Source organism: Pollachius pollachius (assembly GCF_949987615.1).
Source record: "Pollachius pollachius genome assembly, chromosome: 4".
NCBI lineage: Eukaryota > Metazoa > Chordata > Actinopteri > Gadiformes > Gadidae > Pollachius > Pollachius pollachius.
Window position 1 is genome coordinate 6,359,262 of NC_136937.1, and position 17,101 is coordinate 6,376,362.

The window sequence follows — 17,101 nt, forward strand, 5'->3', positions numbered from 1 at the left end:
TTCAGACTATTAACTGTATCATTTAAGGCTACAGTAACAAGTTTAAACTATTATCTGTATCATTTAAAGCTGCAGTAACAAGTTCAGACTATTATCTGTATCATTTACAGATAGAGAGTAAGAGGTTTGTACTTTAAAGCTATAGTACAAGTGTTGTGAATTAGCATTTGTACTAAAACGCTTAAACAATGCATCTGGTCTGTCCAATGTAATTGCTATATCCATATCAAATAAACAGTAAGAGGTTCAGACTTTGAATCTGTACTTAAAGCTAAAGTAAGTCCTGAAGTTGATTCTTATGTGACTGCAGGCCACATGCCAGTTTGTCTCTGGCCAGTGGGGATGTGTCTGTGAGGACGGATACGCTGGCGACGGAGAAGTTTGCTACGGCACGGTGGAACAGGTCAGACCACGATCAGATTATCGTTACAAAACATCACCACCACCTCTTCCGTCATGTGATATTAAACCCTCTTTCTCTGCTTGGTGCCAGGAGCTGATCGCTATTCCAGACGCCTCAGAGTTCCTCTCATGGGTGAAAGTGAGTGACCCGTTCCTTCATCCACACTCACTACTCACTTTGTACTTCCAACAGCTTAATTTGACTTGTACTCTGTGTGTGTACTTTGTGTTGTTCTTGTTATCCTACCGCTACGTCCGTCCCTCATGGCCCTGAGCCTCCTCACGCCCCTGGAGGGAGGATCCCATCTCCTGGGTTCCTTCTCCAGGGTCCCCTCTCCTGGTTTCTCTCCTGGGTTCCTCTCCTGGGTTCCCTCTCCTGGTTTCTCTCCTTGGTTCCTTCTCCAGGGTTTCTCTCCTTTGTTCCTTCTCCTGGGTTACCTCGCCTGGATTCCCTCTTCTGTGTTTCCTCTCCAGGGTTCCCTCTCCAGGGCTCCTTCTCCTCGGTTCTCTCTCTCCTTTGATTCCTTCTCCTGGGTTCCTTCTCCAGGGTTTCCTCTCCTTGGTTCCTTCTCCAAGGTTTCCTCTTTAGGGTTCCCTCTCCTGGGTTCCCTCTCCTGGGTTCCCTCTCCTGGGTCCCTCTCCTAGGTTCTCTCTCCTGGGTTCTTCCTCTGGGATTGGACAGTTCTCCCTCAGGTCCTTAGGAGGCCTGAGGATTGGGGCGCTGGGGTTGTGTAATGGGGGTTCTGTGAGGCCCACTGAGACTGGACCTGGGACCGAGGACTAGACTCATACAGCTTACGTTCCCCACCCCAGGCTGCAGATCTGGGCCAGTCTCTGTCAGAGCAGAACCTCACCCTCCTGGTGCCCACCTCCTCAGCCATCCAGAGCCTGGCTGAAGACGACAAGAGCTTCTGGACCACCAAGGGAAACCTTCCTAGCATGATCCGGTAAGACCAGTCAGAGGATTTTCATCCCGAGTGCGTCTTCAGGCCTGATATCTGCCGTGTTGGATTTCCTGACAGGAGTGAAAGAAATGTAATGTCTGCAGCACTGCTTAAGCTCCCATATTAATTTAGAAAAAAAAACAATATAATTTTTTTTTTTTTCTGTTTTTACAAACATAAAAAATAAAAAATATCATTAAAAGGGCCTTCAAAAAACCAACAACCCTAAATAGATACCTAACACATTGTTATCATGATTCCTGACAGGAACCATGTGATCGAGGGGATTTACACGCTGTCTCGCCTCATGGCGTCCACCTCGCCGGTCACCTCCCTCCTCAACACCTCCCTCTCTGTGGGCGAGACCTCCCAGGCTGTGACCATAGGGGGGGCGACCATCACACTGGCCAACGTGGCCGCCACCAACGGACTGATCCACGTCATCGATAAGGTACGCAGCCAGCGGGGGTCCAGCTCCACTGGGTTCGTGTGTAACAGTGTATCGCATAACAAAATAGCACTTAGCATTCTGTAGCATCCTATCCTAGCTAGTGAGGCGCTTTGGATAAAAGCGTCTGCTAAATGCCCTAAATATAAATGTAAATGTTACTCATGTTTGAGCAATTCTTCAGATTGATGGGATATAATTGGAAACATGTACAAATAATACATTTACCTTTACGGCATATAGCAGACGCTTTTATCCAAAGCGACTTATAATAAGAACATTTGTCAGGAGGAGAGAAACAACAATATATCGCTGTAGGTATATATATATGTGTAGGTATATACAGGGTGCGATTTGTGAAAAAACCAGAGGGGGGGATAATTTTGAGAAACATTTTAAAATGTTTCAAAATGAAGACGGACCCTGTGTATTTTGGTTGTTAATTATTACGATGCAATGGTGAAAATACTTTGGGTGGGGGGCATAATTTTTATCCCCACGAGGATAAAAATAATTCAGCAGAGGGTAGGACGTGTAAACCAGAGGGGGGGATAATCCCCACCATCCCCACCGGCAAATCACACCCTGGGTATATATATTCCCCGTATACAACAAAGATAGCTAAGATGCTACAAGATGCTATGTACTAATTTAGTGTGCAGGACGTACAGAGGTGCTGTGGGGGGTTAGGGAGGAGGCTATGCAGGGTCCTCTCCTGTACACACTGTCGCATGTACACAATGTGTGTGTCGTGTGTGTCTGACGTGTTTCATGTGTCTGCAGGTTCTAGTCCCAAAGAGGGCACGCAGCGAGGGACTCCTGGAGCTGTTGGCGTTGAGACCCGAGTTCTCCCTGTTCCGGGCCGCCCTCATCGTACGTCCTCCTCCTCCTCTTATGCACCCCATCGAGCGTCTCATTCATTTACTGGATATTAAACCTGCATGGGGTCAGTTCTCCCATCAGCACCCCCTAGTGGCCGGAGTTGTAGCGGCATCAGTATGTGGTCGGAGATCCTGGTTTGGGGGGGGGGGGGGGCAGAGGTGGACCAGAGTCAAACGATTGAGAACTTTTTCCTGTAAGCATGGGCTCTGCCGGGCGTCTTTCATTCCTGAGAAACCTTCTACTTTGTGGAGCAAAAAGCTGCACTGAGAAGCTCCAGATGTTCTCTGAGTCCTCTGTGTTTTCACCAGATGTATCTGAGTCTTCTCTGTTCTCAAGATGTTCTCTGCCTCCTCTTCATTCTCCAGATGTTCTCTGCCTCCTCTTTGTTCTCCAGATGTTATCTGACCCCTCTGTGTTCTCCAGATGTTCTCTGCCTCCTCTTCGTTCTCCAGATGTTATCTGACTCCTCTGTGTTCTCCAGATGTTCTCTGCCTCCTCTTCGTTCTCCAGATGTTCTCTGCCTCCTCTGTGTTCTCCAGATGTTATCTGCCTCCTCTTCGTTCTCCAGATGTTATCTGACTCCTCTTCGTTCTCCAGATGTTCTCTGCCTCCTCTTCGTTCTCCAGATGTTCTCTGCCCCCTCTGTGTTCTCCAGATGTTCTCTGCCTCCTCTGTGTTCTCCAGATGTTCTCTGCCTCCTCTTCGTTCTCCAGACGTTCTCTGCCTCCTCTTCGTTCTGCAGACGTTCTCTGCCTCCTCTTCGTTCTCCAGACGTTCTCTGCCTCCTCTTCGTTCTCCAGACGTTCTCTGCCTCCTCTTCGTTCTCCAGATGTTCTCTGACTCCTCTTCGTTCTCCAGATGTTCCTTGAGTCCTCTGTGTTCTTCTCCTCAGCAACACAACCTGACGGATGTGATCGAGCAGGCCGAGGAGTACACCGTCTTCGCCCCGATAGACAGCGCTGTGAGAGACTACCTAAGCGCAACGTCTGCCAATGTCCTGGTTAGTGTGTGTGTGTGTGTGTTTTCCTGATTGCTCTTGTGTGTTCTTGTGTGTGACTGTGTGTGTGACTGTGTGTGTCTGTGTGACTGTGTGTGTGTGTCCTTTATCTTAAATGCATTGTTCTGTTCTTTACTTTAGTCCAGACACCTTATCACTCACTCATCAGCTCTGAGGAGTGTAACGTTGTGTCTGTCCTGCACAGTGTTGGGAAGGATACTTTTAAAATGTATCCAGTTTCAGAATACAGAATACATGCCCAAAAATGTAATATGTAACGTATTCCGATTCATCACTCAATCAAAAGAGTATTGTATTCTGCAATTCAATGTGGATTACTTCCACATTGAATTGCATTTTATAAGTGTAGGAATGCGGCATCAAATCCTGCTTACTAAACAGGCCTATTCTGGTGTGTTCTTCTGTTCAAACTGGCTGAATGTGTTAGGCCCAAGTCTCCCTGAAGGTGCACTATTTTTTTATAATTTGCTGTAATGGAACAAAGACTATAAGGGTTCGTTTGGAAGCGAACCGAGACCAGCTGTTCAGGGAGGTCTCGGCCGGCTGATTTGGTTCACATCGAAGTGAGGTGGTTGCATTCACACCAACGCAAACGTACCGAACCAAGGGACCAAACTCGTTTAGTGCGCACTAAATGCTGTTGGTGTGAAAGCACGAATAAACTGCTGAAACAGAAGTATCGTCATGTAATCCATTGATTTCAACAATGTAACTGTATTCTAAATACCAACTATTTAAATTGTAACTGTAACGGAATACAGTTAGCTATAATTTGTATTCTGAATACGTAACGCTGGTACATGTATTCCATTACTCCCCAACACTGGTCCTGCAGGATGTGAACACCACACGCTACCACGTCCTGCTCTTTGAGCGGCTCCTGAAGACAGAGCTGAAGGCCGCTGGATACAAGAAGACTATGCTGGGGTTCTCCTACCTGCTGGCCATCTTCCCCAGAGATGGAAAGGTACCGTCCCGCTGGACTCCTCATCCTCACTGCATACATGGAAGGCCTTCCTCTCCTCTGGCCAATCAAAGCCGTTGTTGACCCTGCCTGGGATCAGTTCGCCGGCCAGGAGCAGGTAGGGTCAGGGGTCAGGGGTCAGGGGTCATGCTCAGGGACACCTCCACACTCAGCCAGGAGCCAGGATAGAACCAGCAACCCTCGGTTTGCTAGAGGAGCTACTCCTGACCCCGTGACCTCCTCTCCTCCTGACCTCCTGACCTGCTGACCTCCTGCACTCCCTTCTCCTCTCAGCTGCTGGTGAACAGCGCCCAGCTGAACGTGTCCAACCTCCTGACGGCTAAAGGCGTGGTCCACGGCCTCGCCTCGGTGTTGAAGATCAACCGGAACCGCTGCGACACCATGCGCACCGTGGACCTGGTGGTGAGCACAGCTTTCAAACGTCTCACACACCGGTTCCCTCGACCGGGCCACGACACTCCAACCGCCGTGAGAGGAACACTGGACTAGGTTCCTCATCCTCACTGTACGTTTCCTCATGTGTTCCTCTGAGAAGGGCTCCTGCTTGGACTGTGTGGCCCCCCAGTGCCCCCACGGAGGCACACCCAAGGTGAGAGTCCTTACACTTCTGACACATCGATCCCAAAGTTCATTTTAACGAGTTAGCCTCAAACACTTTGATATCGTTATGAAACGTCTGTTGGTTCACAATGCAACCCAGGTCCAGTTCCTCCAAGGTTTTATTGTACATATTACATATGTTGATCATCCCTGTCTGTCATCTGTCCCTGGCTGTCTCTCTGGGCGTGGGGAGATGGGGTCGGCCTCCGACACGCTGAGGTGCTGTCCTGTAAGCATGAAGCTAATATCTGAAGGCTATGGCTGAAGCTACAGAGATTTGAAGACAAACTCTCCTACTAAACCCTGTTTAATAACTGCGACCATATCTCTGTGTGATGGAGTAGCGTCTACACTGAAATTTACATTTAGGGCTTTTAGCAGATGCTTTTATCCAAAATGACATACATACATACACACATTCACAGCGGAGTCAACCATGCAAGGCGACAGCCACCTCGTTCGGGAGTTAAGGTGAGGTGTTCAGGGACACCTCGAGACTCGGCTAGGAGGAGCCGGGGATCGTACTGACAACCTCCCGTTTACCAGTCAGCCTGCTCTACCACCTGAGCCACTGCCGCCCATGAAACACTACACAGAGCGGTAGAACAGGAGCTGGGTTCATGTCCCTCACCGATAGATGTTCCATCACCGTGTCAAAGGGTCCCAGGCAGGGTTACTCCTTACTGATGGAATATGGATTTCTCTACTTGCAGAGGAACACGCCGGTGAGACCCTGCAGAAGGCAGCCGACATTCGAAGGTCAACTCATGATTTTCTACGGCTGCAATACCACCTGTGTGAAAACCGTGGATGTGAGTGGCGAGGGACCGCCTTCTGGGCTGGTTCCCCTAGCAAACGTCCAGCGGAACCCAAACATACCGGCCCCGATGTTTCAAACGTTGACAGATTCAGGCGAATAGAATTAAGAATTAAGGAGAATATCGAAAGATTTTGTAAGTTGGACCCGCGTGAAGGTCAACCTCTCCAGAAGGTTTTTTTAAACACTGCATCGGTAGACAGATGTCGACGCTTAAATGTTCAGAGTTCCCCTGGATTTTGCATAGTCCCCCCTTACCCCCCCAACCCCTCTTACACACTTATTGTATGTTATACACCCTGCCACTTATTTATTGTATGTCTTCCGTCCTGGCATTTAAAAATAGTACTTAGCATTGTGTAGCGTCTTATCCTAGCTATCTTTGTTGTATACAGGGAAGTGGTTAGCCTAGAGATTGTTAGTGCTGGGCATTTGGTTCTATAAGCATCCTGTACCGACAGCGATATATTGTTGTTTCTCTTTCTTCTGACAAATGTACTTGTGTACATTTGACCTACAATGTAATTGTAGGTCGCTCTGGATAAAAGCATGTAAATATAAATGTAAATGCCTCCACATGTTCCTGTTCCCCACTCTGTCCGGGGGGACAGATAGACATGCTCTCTTTTAGCATGTGGCTCACCATGAACAGAGAGACATGGTGAGCCACATCTATCTGTTAGCATGTGGCTCAGCATGAACAGAGTGACAAAATGGCCACCCGTCTGTCCGCAGCTGCCGCGCTGCTGCGCCGGGTTCTTTGGGCGGTACTGTGAGCCGTGTCCCGGGTACGACGGCCAGGTCTGCGCGGGTCAGGGGGCGTGCGATGACGGGATCAAAGGAACCGGGCGCTGCACCTGCCAGCCGTTCTTCAACGGAACCGCGTGTGAATCCTGCGTCGCAGGGAAGTACGGGGTTCACTGTGACCAAGGTACCACCATCACTGAACCGCAAACAAAGCGGAAATGCAGAGAACCAGTAATACTACAGTGATACACTTAAAGCTGCAGTGTGTATGTTTCCCTTTGGCAGCCTCTAGTGACTCGACTTAGAACTACAGATACTTGAGCGTAATGTGGACCACAATCAACCGTTCTATAGTGAAAACAATGTTTTTAATGCCATGAACAGCCTCAGTAGAAACGGTACTTGCAGCTTTAAGTAAACATGTATGTAAGTAAATTAAAGAAACAAATGTAGATGGCGAGAAGGAAAGTTATTGGACAGGAAAGGAAAGAAATCGCTGCATAACTTTTATCCAGGCGGCTAGCTGTTGAATCGTATCTGGGGTCTTCTGATGCTGTTTCACTTCCTCTACGTTCAAGGCTCCCTGTATTCTGTCTCCACCTTCAGACTGCTTGTGTCAGAGCGGCCGATGCATGGACGGGCCCCTGGGGGACGGGACCTGCGTGTGCGAGGTCGGGTGGAAGGGAATCCACTGTGACGAAAGTATGATAACATTCAAATAGCGAGTGGGGGTTAGCCTCTGCTGACAGACAAGTGAAAGTATGTGAATGATCGGTTAGCTCTCAGTGTTAGCCTCTGTTAGCAGCCGTAAGACAAGTGAAAGTATGTGAATGATCGGTTAGCTCTCAGTGTTAGCCTCTGTTAGCAGCCGTAAGACAAGTGAAAGTATGTGAATGATCAGTTAGCTCTTGGTTTTAGCCTCTACTAGCAGCCGACAGACAAGTGAAAGTATGTGAATGATCAGTTAGCTCTCAGTGTTAGCCTCTGTTAGCAGCCGTCAGACAAGTGAAAGTATGTGATTGATCGGTTAGCTCTTGGTGTTAGCCTCTGCTAGCAGCCGAGAGACAAGTGAAAGTATGTGATTGATCGGTTAGCCTCTGCTAGTGAAGGTGACCTTCATCTTTTTTCCCCAGAGGTGGACTCCGGTGCTGACGAGCTGTGTGGAGCGGCCAAGTGCCATACCAGTGCAAAGTAGGTGACATCTCTCCCATGGATGTTAAGAGTCTTCCGATTGGTCGAAAAACCTAAACATGAGAGTTTTTTCCCCCTTGTTTTTAAGTTGTATCACCAAGATGTCCCAGATGCAGTGCGTCTGTGCTGCTTGGTTTGAGGGCAACGGTACTGACTGCAGAGGTAAGGAATTTTTTAAAAGATGGAATGTATTAAAGGTGGTAAGGTTAAAGAGCTATCATATATACTAGTATTAAATGAGCTGTACATTAAAGAGCTATTATATATGCTTGTATTATTAAAAGTGTAATAGGTAACATTAAAGAGCTATTGCATATACTAGTATTAAAGGAGCTGTACATTAAAATAGCTATTGTATATACTAGCATTAAGGGAGCTGTACAATAAAAGAGCTATTGTATATACTAGTATTAAAGGAGCTGTACATTAAAGAGCTATTTTATATACTAGTATTATTAGAGGTGTAGTAGGTAACATTAAAGAGCTATTATCTAAACAAGTATTATTAAAAGTGTAGTAGGTAACATTAAAGAGCGATTATATATGCTAGTGTTATTAAAGGTGCCCTATACAGCCTTAGAATGCTTGCCTACATCACGTTTAAGTTGAGACTCGGCAGCGTTAGAACGTGGGCTTGGTCCTGCTGGGTTGTGGTCTTGATGAGTCCTTGTGTCGCCCCGGGTCCTGTCTGCAGCGATAGACCCCTGCAGGGGGGCCAACGGTCACTGCAGCCCCCATGCGCTGTGCAAGCGGACCAAGCCAGGCCGGAGGGACTGCGTGTGTCTGCCCGGGTACCAGGGGGACGGTCTGGTCTGCATGGGTAAGCACCCAGACCGAAGCGCAAAGCTTTATTCGTTTCTGAGGTATGTCAGAACACAAGATTACGCGGCAAGCACCATCGACGTAATGTTTGGGGAATGGTGCAAAGATAAATAAGTAAGTAAATATGAAGACAAAAATAAACGCATGGAGGTCTTTTCCTGTATTTTCAATACAAATTGTTTTCTGCATTGTGGAAAAAAAATTGAATTCATAACCCATTTAGAGTTTTTGGATTTCTTTTGCATTTATATAACAACAATATATTTGAAATAAGATGATTAGAAGATGACCATTAAAAAACTAGTATTGATCATTCTATATCATACACATACTGTATATGTGTATGTTCTAGACTTAACATACACATATACGTGTATGTATGGAGGCTAACCCTAAGCCTCCATTTTGTGTTTGTGTCAGAGATCGACGCGTGTGCCCAAGGAACTGCCCACTGCCACGAGAAGGCAGACTGTATTCACTCTGGACCCAACAAGGTAGGCCCCTTAACACCCCATTAAACCAGACTGTATTCACTCTGGACCCAACAAGGTAGGCCCCTTAACACCCCCTTAATGCTCCTTAAACCAGAAAGAATTCACTCTGGACCCAACCAAGTGGGACCCCTTTACGCCCCCTTAAACCAGACTGTATTCACTCTGGACCCAACAAGGTAGGCCCCTTAATACCCCCTTAACACCCCATTGAACCAGACTGTATTCACTCTGGACCCAACAAGGTAGGCCCCTTAACACCCCCTTAACACCCCCTTAATGCTCCTTAAACCAGAAAGAATTCACTCTGGACCCAACCAAGTGGGACCCCTTTACACCCCCTTAAACCAGACTGTATTCACTCTGGACCCAACAAGGTAGGCCCCTTAATACCCCCTTAACACCCCATTAAACCAGACTGTATTCACTCTGGACCCAACAAGGTAGGCCCCTTAATACCCCCTTAACACCCCATTAAACCGGACTGTATTCACTCTGGACCCGACAAGGCGGTTCCCCTTCCTGCCCCCCCTCCCACCCCTTAGTGCCACTCACACCACATGGACCTGCAAAGCATTACAGTTTTTTCATGTCTTATTGTTGTTCCATACGATCGAAGAACATTTTTGGTAAAGGTTCTCGCGAAGAGCCGGACGTTGTTTGACAGGCGGTTGTTCCGATGGTTCCTCTCTCCACAGACGGCGTGTGTGTGTCAGCATGGTTATTCGGGAGATGGACAGGTTTGCAAGATGATTAACATTTGTCGCAAGGTAGGTGTACAAACTCAAACAAACATCGAACTTCAGACTGTGGGGTCCGGACACGACCCAGACCGATGACGGCCGTTGCTCCGGCGTTGCAGAAAAACGGAGGCTGCCATCACAGGGCCTGGTGTAACACCACCGCTCCCGGCGTTCGAACCTGCACCTGCCACCGCGGCTTCGTTGGAGACGGATCCTTCTGCAAAGGAACCCTCAGAGAGGTGAGCGCAGAGGACGGCGGCCCCGGACGAGTTATGGGGAAGTAGAGCGAGTGGACCCAAACGCTCGGCACAGAGTGAGGCTGACACAGAGCAAAATAAAGGCTCTCCAATGAGAATCAACAGATACGTAAAGGCGGGACTTGGGGCTTGAAGGCTGGCGAGTGTTCGGCAACATGTTAAGTGTGAAACAACGACCTAGGGATGGTTGTCTGGATAACCGGGGTTGATATACTGGGTGTTCATGGAGGATTGCCGACAGGTGTGTGGAGCACGGGAGATGAATGGATGAAGAGACTGGCCCCCACTAGATGGCAGAGGTGGACGGCGTGACATGAAGCTCCAGAGACCAGGGGCCCTATCTTAACGGTCTGAATCGCACGTGAGAAGCGCCAAGCGCAAGTAGCTTTGTGAACGGTTCTATGGCGATTTTGCTATTTTACCAGCGCAAAAATGACTCTTGCGCCCGGTGCAAATCTAAAAAGGCTTGGTCTGAAGTAGCCTAATTACCCGTAGGTGTGGTTTGGGCGAAACGTGCAATAAACCAATGAGAGTGCCAGCTCCCATCCCCTTTAAGAGCCATGAGCGCATTTGAATCTGACGAGTTGATATTTTGACAGCGCGTCTGCAGTCTCCGATGAGACAGATGCACATGAATTTCAAGCTTCAAATGGCTCAGTTTATGGCCAAATAATATGGCCTAATTCACACATGGAATAAGGTTTTCTTCCACAACTTCAGAAATACTGAGTCCTCAAACAAATTTCGGCAAAGAAAACTTAACGCATATATGATATGCGGTAACTGTGGTTCTATTTAATGATATACGCAATACATTATAAACATCGTTTCTTCTCAGTATTGTATGCATTATCGTTATCGACTTGTGTTCCTAATATGCATGTGTCCCCCCGTTAATATACATTGCCATGGACTGTATTATGCGTTACATACCGCTGTTAGCGTGTGTTTAAACAAATGGACGCACACATGCGAGCCCGCATTCATTCATTCTTTTACACATACACACACGCGTGCCCGCATTCATTCATTCTTTTTAACACTCACTCGCGGTAAAACAATGTTTTCTCACAATCAAATACTCATCAATCCTAAAAGTACACGATGTCTGTGTCGAGAAAATATGTGTTTGCTGTACGGTGTTTGCAGATGCATTGATTTAAAAGAACAACTTATTACCGCTGTATCAGCTGTTCTTTCCCAAATAATTTACCAAGAATGTGTGGCTAGGTAGATCAGAGAAGCAAAGTGTATGCGCGAGGTGCACAAGCAACATTATGCATGCGCCCTTAAAATAGCATCTGAACAACGCGCCTCTGACTTTAAACCAGGTATTTCCTGGTTTGTGGCGCAAGTGGTTTCTGAAACTGCAAAGTAGCACCAGGGAGCGTTTGTGCCAGAACACGCCTCCTCCTCTCGCCGAACCGCCCCTTGGGGCGCAAGATCATTCCCTAATTTACTGACGCGTGGCGCGGGAGGGAAAAGAACGCTCTGCGCCAGTTGCAAATTAGCAACGACACATGCGCCAGTGAGAAAGTCAATTGGGCCGGATGCAAGGTAGGGCCCACAGTGTTTGGGATGCGTTGGCCGACCTGTGATGTTCTGCTATCCACAGGAGCTGAGCAGGATGGGCAGCATTTTGTTCCTCGTAAACATGGTTGTAAGTGACGCTAAAACACACTCACCTCTTTGATAACACACACCTCTATAACACACACCTCTATGATAACACACACCTCTATGATAACACACACCTCTATAACACACACCTCTATGATAACACACACCTCTATAACACACACCTCTATGATAACACACACCTCTATGATAACACACACCTCTATAACACACACCTCTATAACACACACCTCTATGATAACACACACCTCTATAACACACACCTCTATGATAACACACACCTCTATAACACACACGTCTATGATAACACACACCTCTATAACACACACCTCTATGATAACACACACCTCTATAACACACACCTCTATGATAACACACACCTCTATAACACACACCTCTATGATAACACACACCTCTATGATAACACACACCTCTATAACGCACACCTCTATGATAACACACACCTCTATAACATACACTTTTGATCACACACACACCTATGATAACACACACACCTCTATGAAAACACATCTCTATAACACACACCTCTATTATAACACACACCTTTGATAACTGAGGAGCCTTACATGAGGAAGACTGCTTCGTGTTCCCCAGAGGGCCTTGCCCGAGTTCCCGCTGAACGGCCGGGGCCCCTTCACCGTCTTCCCCCCCAACTCAATTACGTCCTCCGCTGGATTCAAAGCAGTAAGCACATAATAACCACTTCCTCCCGCCCGTCAGTATCCTCCCGGATGGGTAGTTCTGTGTCCGAAAGGATGACCTTACCAAGTTTCTCTCCTGCCAGATTCAAGCTCTGCTGGTCAAAGGGGAGACTGACACTGTGGGCTACATCCTCCAGAGCCACATAGTCATGGGCCACCTGCTCACCGCAAGCGACCTCGCCGTGCCCAGGAACCTCACCTCGCTTTCAGGGGAGGTTCTGACCACCGGGGTGTCTCAGGTAACACCTGCTCAGGTTCTGACCTCCTGGTCTAAGGTAACACCTGCTCAGGTTAAACCTGCTTAGGTTCTGACCACCTGGTCTAAGGTAACACCTGCTCAGGTTAAACCTGCTCAGGCTCTGACCACCTGGTCTCAGGTAACACCTGCTCAGGTTAAACCTGCTCAGGTTCTGACCACCTTGTCTCAGGTAACACCTGCTCAGGTTAAACCTGCTCGGGTTCTGACCTCCTGGTCTAAGGTAACACCTGCTCAGGTTAAACCTGCTGAGGTTCTGACCACCTTGTCTCAGGTAACACCTGCTCAGGTCAAACCTGCTCAGGTTCTGACCACCTTGTCTCAGGTAACACCTGCTCAGTTTAAACCTGCTCAGGTTCTGAACACCTGGTCTCAGGTAACACCTGCTCAGGTTCTGACCTCCTGGTCTCAGGTAACACCTCCTCAGGTTCTCACCACCTGGTCTCAGGTTCTGACCTCCTGGTCTCAGGTAACCGCTGCTCAGGTTCTGACCACCAGGGGGTCTCAGGTCTGACCACCTGGTCAGACCCCTGCTCAGGGGAGGTTCCCACCCACCTGGCGGTCTATCTACACATCAGATCCACTTCTTCTATAGTCTGGTGGAGGAGGTTCTGAGGTTCCTTTATCATTGCTTCCAAGCATTAGACATCTGTACCTCTGAGACAGACCGACTATCATGCTAACAAACAATCAGAGACATTGGAACTGAGCCTAACCTAGCTTGGCGCCATCATCTTGTGTTTGCAATATTAGCAATGTTAGGAACTGGTTGTCGATGGCGACACTGTTGGGATCTGTGGGAACAAGAACCCCTTATGGCTAAAGGTGTGGCCACAGAGGACGACACAGAGGTCTTTGAGGTTACCACTTTAAGTAGTGAGTAAGTAAATGAGATCACATGTAGTCCCTGTATAAGTGGTAGTTATGTTTGTTTGCTTGAGGAGACATCCTCTGATGTCTCGCTCCCACCTTCACGTCTTCAGGGAAACATCCTGATCAACGAAGCTAACGTGACCTACAGCGACAGGGCCAGTGTCAACGGCATCCTCCACGAGGTCGACTCCTTCCTGGTCTCCCCCAGCGTGAAGAGAGAGAGCCACACGGCCTCACCTGTAAGTACAACAGGAACACTCTTGTCTGTTTGTCTGGAGGTCTGTTGGTCTGTTGGTCTGTCTGTCCGTCTGGAGGTCTGTTGGTCTGACTCTCTTCTCTCCTGAGCAGCTGAACCTGACGGATGTGGCAGGGCGTAACGGATACAAGAGCTTCTACAAGCTAATTGAGGTGAGGTCCAGCGTTCTGGTTCCTCATGCGGTCCAAATGGATCCTAGTCCCACTGGTTCACTTTAATAATAAAGTGATGGATGGGTTCTTAAGTGATGGACGGGTTCTGAATCCGTTCTTAGGTGATGGACGGGTTCTATAATCGGTTCTTAAGTGATGGACGGGTTCTGAATCCGTTCTTAGGTGATGGATGGGTTCTATAATCGGTTCTTAAGTGATGGACGGGTTCTAAATCCGTTCTTAGGTGATGGACGGGTTCTATAATCGGTTCTTAAGTGATGGACGGGTTCTGAATCCGTTAAGTGAAGGACGGGTTCTGAACCTGTTAAGTGGAGGACGGTTTCTGATCCGTTCTTAAGTGACGGACGGGTTCTTAATCTGTTCTTAATTGACGGAGGGTTTTTAATCGTTCTTAAGTGATGGACGGGTTCTGAGTGATGGACGGGTTCTGAGTGATGGACGGGTTCTGAATCGTTCTTAAGTGATGGACTGGTTCTGAATCTGCTCTTTGTCCCTACTAGGAGACGGGCGTGATGGACGGGCTGGGCGACGCCCTCCTCCCCGTCACCATCTTCCTGCCCTCCGACCGGGCGTGGTCCTCCCTGTCCCAGCAGCAGAGGGACTTCCTGTACGACCCGCACAACAGAGAACAGCTGCTGGAGTATGTCCGGTACCACGTGGTGCCCTACAGACAGGTAGGCCTCTCTCAGACCCCCTCCTTCCAGGACCTTACTGTAGGACCTGGTGTACTGCTTGTGTCTCCTTCCAGGACCTTACTGTATGATCCGATGTAGTGCTTGTGTCTCCTTCCAGGACCTTACTGTAGGACCCGGTGTAGTGCTTGTGTCTCCTTCCAGGACCTTACTGTATGATCCGGTGTAGTGGTTGTGTCTCCTTCCAGGACCTGACTGTAGGACCTGGTGTAGTGGTTGTGTCTCCTTCCAGGACCTGACTGTAGGACCTGGTGTAGTGGTTGTGTCTCCTTCCAGGACCTTACTGTATGATCCGGTGTAGTGCTTGTGTCTCCTTCCAGGACCTTACTGTAGGACCTGGTATAGTGGTTGTGTCTCCTTCCAGGACCTGACTGTAGGACCTGGTGTAGTGGTTGTGTCTCCTTCAAGGACCTTACTGTATGATCCGGTGTAGTGGTTATGTCTCCTTCCAGGACCTGACTGTAGGACCTGGTGTAGTGGTTGTGTCTCCTTCCAGGACCTTACTGTATGACCTGGTACCTTCCAGGACCTTGCTGTGTGTCCTGGTGTAGTGGTTGATCATTATGATGTACCAGCGTGTTGTTCAGAGAGATGCTCTGTCCTGTCCAACTGCAGGTGTTCTCTCCAGAGTTAAGTCACCTGGAGACGGCCCGTAGCCTGCAGGGATCGCTGCTCCGCTTCAGCCGCGGCGGACTGGATGCCATCGTACGTAGACACACACCCTCTTCGTCCTCCTCAGAGCTGACGAGGGCCCGCAGATCGATAGTGTCGTCCGTCGTGGTCACCGAATGCTGCCTCGTGTGTCCCGCAGGGGGAGCTCTTCGTCAACGAGGGGAAGTGTCGCGTGGTCCAGAGGAACATGGCCTTCAGGGTCGGGGTGGCGCACGGCATCGACTGCCTGCTCACGCCGCCCAGCCTGGGGGGGCGCTGCGACGAGCACACCAGCTTCGAGGTCAAGGTGGGTGGTGCGGACTCCCCCGGTGGCCCTCAAGAGTCCTCCGGGGTCTGTGGCGAGGGGGTCGGTGATCTGTCGTTGCTCGTTCCGCGGGGCTGCGTGATGGTGAAATGATCGCCGTTTCCTTCTCTCGCCGCCACAGATGAGCTGTTCCTCCTGCCGGCGTCCCTCGTCCAAAGAGTGTCCGAGCGGATCCAAAAAGAAGGTAGGTGGTTCTGTTCCGTTCTTCCACGCTGTCGGTTCCTCATGGAGGGGTTCAGCCCTCCGCTCTGGCTCAGAGTCCGGGTCTGGAGGCACCGGCGCTTGTGGCCGACGGATTCAATACAACCGCTGAAATGTCAGCCATGCTGAGAGCAGATGGGTTTCGTCTTTGGTGCATGAAGTGAGCCGACCTAGTGGACTTCATCAGGTACTCTTCCAGATGAGATGAATGCTCCTCACTCTACTCATGAGATGATTGTGCCTCACTCTTCAAATGAGATAATGCACCTTACTCTACTCATGAGATGAATCTGTCTCACTCTTCTCATGAGATTAGTGCACCTCACTCTTGTCATGAGATAAGTGTGCCTCACTCTTCGCATGAGATAAGTGTGCCTCACTCTTCTCGTGATATTAGTGTGCCTCACTCTTCTCGTGAGATTAGTGAACCTCACTCTTGTCGTGAGATAAGTGTGCCTCGCTCTTCTCATGAGATTACCGTGCCTCACTCTTTAAATGAGATTATTGCGTCTCACTCTTCTCGTGAGATTAGTGAGCCTCACTCTTGTGAAATTGGTGCGCCTCACTCTTCTCATGAGATGAGTGCTTGTCTGTTTGTAGGACCTCCAGACGTGCGACCTGCCCATGCTGTCCTACAAGGAGCACTCTGGCTGCCAGCCCACCTGCATCTTCAACCATTGGCAGCCCAGATGCTGCGCGGGCTACTATGGGCGGGACTGCCAGGGTAGGAGGATATGATGTCATCTCGTTTAACAATCACATCTGTATGTCTGTATGTAGATTATATTATATATAAATATATAATATTTATACACAATATACAAAACAATTGTATTTATATATTCTGTGTGTGTGTGTGTGTGTTTGTTTGTGTGTGTGTGGGGGGGGGGGGGGTGCACGTCTGTGTGTAAACGTCTGTGTGTCCATCCAGCTTGCCCGGGGGGAGCAGGGTCCGTCTGCAGTAACC

The 17,101-nt window shown here is 48.8% G+C and overlaps 1 protein-coding gene across 1 annotated transcript in view; it reads left to right on the forward strand.

Moving 5' to 3' along the window:
- Window positions 1-17,101, forward strand: part of stab2 (stabilin 2) — a gene marked incomplete at both ends in the record, with an annotated part of 47,235 nt that overhangs the window by 22,025 nt on the left and 8,109 nt on the right. The window contains 28 exons of the mRNA XM_079735644.1: window positions 311-403; window positions 494-541; window positions 1,216-1,349; window positions 1,614-1,797; window positions 2,578-2,667; window positions 3,569-3,676; window positions 4,530-4,661; window positions 4,953-5,081; window positions 5,215-5,268; window positions 6,832-7,027; window positions 7,450-7,545; window positions 7,977-8,034; window positions 8,123-8,196; window positions 8,729-8,854; window positions 9,277-9,350; window positions 10,046-10,117; window positions 10,210-10,329; window positions 11,963-12,007; window positions 12,601-12,690; window positions 12,791-12,946; window positions 13,947-14,075; window positions 14,185-14,244; window positions 14,766-14,939; window positions 15,573-15,662; window positions 15,769-15,915; window positions 16,055-16,117; window positions 16,735-16,858; window positions 17,066-17,101. The exon at window positions 17,066-17,101 is cut by the window's right edge and continues 114 nt beyond it. Of these exons, the coding sequence (XP_079591770.1) occupies window positions 311-403; window positions 494-541; window positions 1,216-1,349; window positions 1,614-1,797; window positions 2,578-2,667; window positions 3,569-3,676; window positions 4,530-4,661; window positions 4,953-5,081; window positions 5,215-5,268; window positions 6,832-7,027; window positions 7,450-7,545; window positions 7,977-8,034; window positions 8,123-8,196; window positions 8,729-8,854; window positions 9,277-9,350; window positions 10,046-10,117; window positions 10,210-10,329; window positions 11,963-12,007; window positions 12,601-12,690; window positions 12,791-12,946; window positions 13,947-14,075; window positions 14,185-14,244; window positions 14,766-14,939; window positions 15,573-15,662; window positions 15,769-15,915; window positions 16,055-16,117; window positions 16,735-16,858; window positions 17,066-17,101 (2,902 nt within the window). The remainder of the gene's footprint in view (window positions 1-310; window positions 404-493; window positions 542-1,215; window positions 1,350-1,613; window positions 1,798-2,577; window positions 2,668-3,568; window positions 3,677-4,529; window positions 4,662-4,952; window positions 5,082-5,214; window positions 5,269-6,831; window positions 7,028-7,449; window positions 7,546-7,976; window positions 8,035-8,122; window positions 8,197-8,728; window positions 8,855-9,276; window positions 9,351-10,045; window positions 10,118-10,209; window positions 10,330-11,962; window positions 12,008-12,600; window positions 12,691-12,790; window positions 12,947-13,946; window positions 14,076-14,184; window positions 14,245-14,765; window positions 14,940-15,572; window positions 15,663-15,768; window positions 15,916-16,054; window positions 16,118-16,734; window positions 16,859-17,065) is intronic.